Source organism: Miscanthus floridulus, chromosome 17, assembly GCF_019320115.1.
Source record: "Miscanthus floridulus cultivar M001 chromosome 17, ASM1932011v1, whole genome shotgun sequence".
Classification (NCBI taxonomy): domain Eukaryota; kingdom Viridiplantae; phylum Streptophyta; class Magnoliopsida; order Poales; family Poaceae; genus Miscanthus; species Miscanthus floridulus.
In genome coordinates, this window is record NC_089596.1 from 36025362 (window position 1) to 36028047 (window position 2686).

Sequence of the window (2686 nt, forward strand, 5' to 3'; positions counted from 1 at the left end):
TGGAATCGTAGCACGAGCACTGTGTAGAGAGGAAGTTGTGTGCGATAACTTAGGTGGAACTCGAATCGAAGGCAAGAAGTCGGAAATCTTGAGTGAAATGTGAGAAACTTTTGGGCTTTTGACCATAATATGATGCCTAGGCTCGCGGCCCCTAACCCACGGCCCACGGCCCGCGCCTCGCCGTCCAGCTCCAGCTCCACTGCAGGCGGCAGCTGCTGCGCGGACACGCGTGGTACCGGTAGGCAGACAGAGAGCGACACCACAAGTCGCCTCCCGTGCCTGTCGCCTCTGCCTGCGCACGACCCACGCTCCTGGCCTGGCTGTCAAACTGCTGGGCGTGCCTTGGCCCTGGGCCCGCACCACCCTTTCCTAGTATTACTATTAAACAAGCAGGCGTGACCTGTGAGAGCCCCTGCCCACACGAGAGTATCCCTCCTTCCTCGCTGTCCTTCACATGGCCATGCCCCTAATTTCGTCGCATCGCATCTCACAGCACAGCACAGGTTGGACTGTCTGACCAGAACCACGCGCTGCCTTTCGCGCCTCATCATTCATTACCGACACTTTGAGCGCCCGTCCGTAATGAATGAGTTTACAATTGCCGCCACTAAACGTGTCACTTTCACCACCAGCTGTTATTCAGCCATAGCCGGCACGTCAAATAAAGCCCCACCAAGTACCGCCACTTTTTGCAAGCTCAAATAAATTCGAATTACAGTGTACGTATAATAAGATCGCCAATTATACATCGTCCGTTCCACTAATCAATCAATCACAGAAAAAAAAATGTTTCAAGGGAAGGAAAAGAAAAGGCATGGATTTACACCGACCTCGACCGACGCACGCATGTACCGTTGTTCTTTTCTTGTTCCCACAACTACAATACATAGTACTCCTGCTCGCTCCAATATAATACAATAATGATAAATGAATTTATCACAGTATATATATATATATATATATATATATAAATGATTAGCAATAAATAAAAGCCAAAACCTTTACTGAAAATCTTTTTGCGCTGCAGCCTGCAGCCCCTAATAAGAACAAGAAGACCTAGAAAGTCCACTTCCAGATCTTGACGCGGACTCTGACCTTGCACGAGTGCGCGGCCGTGCTCACCGTCGTAGTCGTCGCCGGCGCCGGCGCGAGCGCGTCGGCGGTGCTGTTCTTCCCCTTGACCTTCTTGGGCGCCACCGGCGGGGGCGGGGGAGGAGTGACCTTGATGCCCTCGCAGTGCACCTGGATGCCGATCTTCTTCGTCTTGAGCCCGCCCACCCGGACGCCCGCGCTGGTATCCGCGTCCACCACCACGGCGAACGCGCCGGACCTCTTGATGTCGGATCCCGCGCCGCTGGGGTCCACGGTCACCGCGTTCGACGACACCGTCGCTGTCACCACGGTGGTGTTGCCCGCCGCGTGCGTGAACCCGGGCACGGTCGCGCTGCCCAGCGGCACGGCGTTGGCGGCCGTGGCCACGGACAGCGTCAGGTCGTCGTACAGGTACACCATCTTCTTGTTCGGGTTCCGGGCCGTCACGGTGAGAGTGATGGCGTCGGTGAGCACGGGCGCTGTCGGGGAGGACGTGAGGTTCAGCGACGTGAGGCGGACGGAGGAGACGGTGAAGGACGGGCGCTGCGGGCGGTACAGGAGGTAGAAGGCGCCCCCCGCCACGGCGGCCACGAAGGCGAGGAGGATGAGGACAAGCAGCGCCCAGCAGAAGCAGCAGCAGAAGCTGCACCGGCAGGAACGACCGCGACGGCGCTTCGCGGGAGCTTGGGGTCGGTAGATGGGCCGCTGGTACATCTGCGACTTGGGCGCCGGGAACGAGGCAGGAGCGCCGCCGCCGTTGCCGTTGGCCGTCGCCGCGCCTGGAGGCGGGTTCGGCTTGGCTGCGGGGTAGACGCGGTCGGCCATTGGCAGAGCCACGCACGCGGTGAGACGATGCTGGGCTTGGGCGGCTGCCGCTGGTGCTGCTGCTGTGGCTCCCTGGTGGTGGTGGTCCTGTGGATGGAGCTCTTGAATGGACGCGGAGAGATCTAATAATGGAAGCGGGGCAGGCGAGGAGAGAGATGGACAGCGACGCGTCACCCACCTTACGCGCGCGTCGACCTCACCAAATGATTTGCCTCACTTTGCTAATGACCCATTGTGCCCACAATCCTTCATGACAAAAGGGAAAGGAAGGCTTTACTGTATCCGTGTGTGTGTCACCGGTAGTACTGCATTTTGCATTCTTAGTAGTAAAGCATTTTTTACTGTGAACCAGTTAAGCACACACCGTAAGCATCCTTCCTTCATAGTAGAAAAAATAAAGCACCTCGTAACGACTATAGTAATGTGTTTGGCTCCGTTTGGCTCGCTGAAACTTGGCTGAAAGTAGCTGAAAAATACTGTTCTGGCTGAAATGTTGTGAAAAAAATACTGTTCCAGCTGAAAAAAGAATCCGAACCAGCCGGATTTAAGGTAAGCCGAAGTGTCCTAGCCGGACGTGCAGGATTTGATTCATCATGAGGTGTGTGGACCATTGCATTAACCTGCAGGCATCCGAAACACACAGGCAGCAGCATCCCATGTGTTCCTCATTTGCAACTTCATCGCCGGAGCTAGCAGAGTGAGAGTAGTTTAAACACATTGGCATCTTTTGACTTTTGATCGCCCGGAGCCGCCGCTTTCAGCGAGTTAA

At 55.9% G+C, this 2686-nt stretch overlaps 1 protein-coding gene across 1 annotated transcript; it reads right to left on the reverse strand.

The window, feature by feature from the left end:
* Positions 1–849: 849 nt before the first annotated feature.
* LOC136517220 (NDR1/HIN1-like protein 13) lies at positions 850–2067 on the reverse strand. The gene has a single exon (XM_066510751.1). It carries the CDS (start codon positions 1915–1917, stop codon positions 1057–1059), a length of 861 nt encoding a protein of 286 aa, XP_066366848.1. The 5' UTR covers positions 1918–2067; the 3' UTR covers positions 850–1056.
* Positions 2068–2686: the final 619 nt, after the last annotated feature.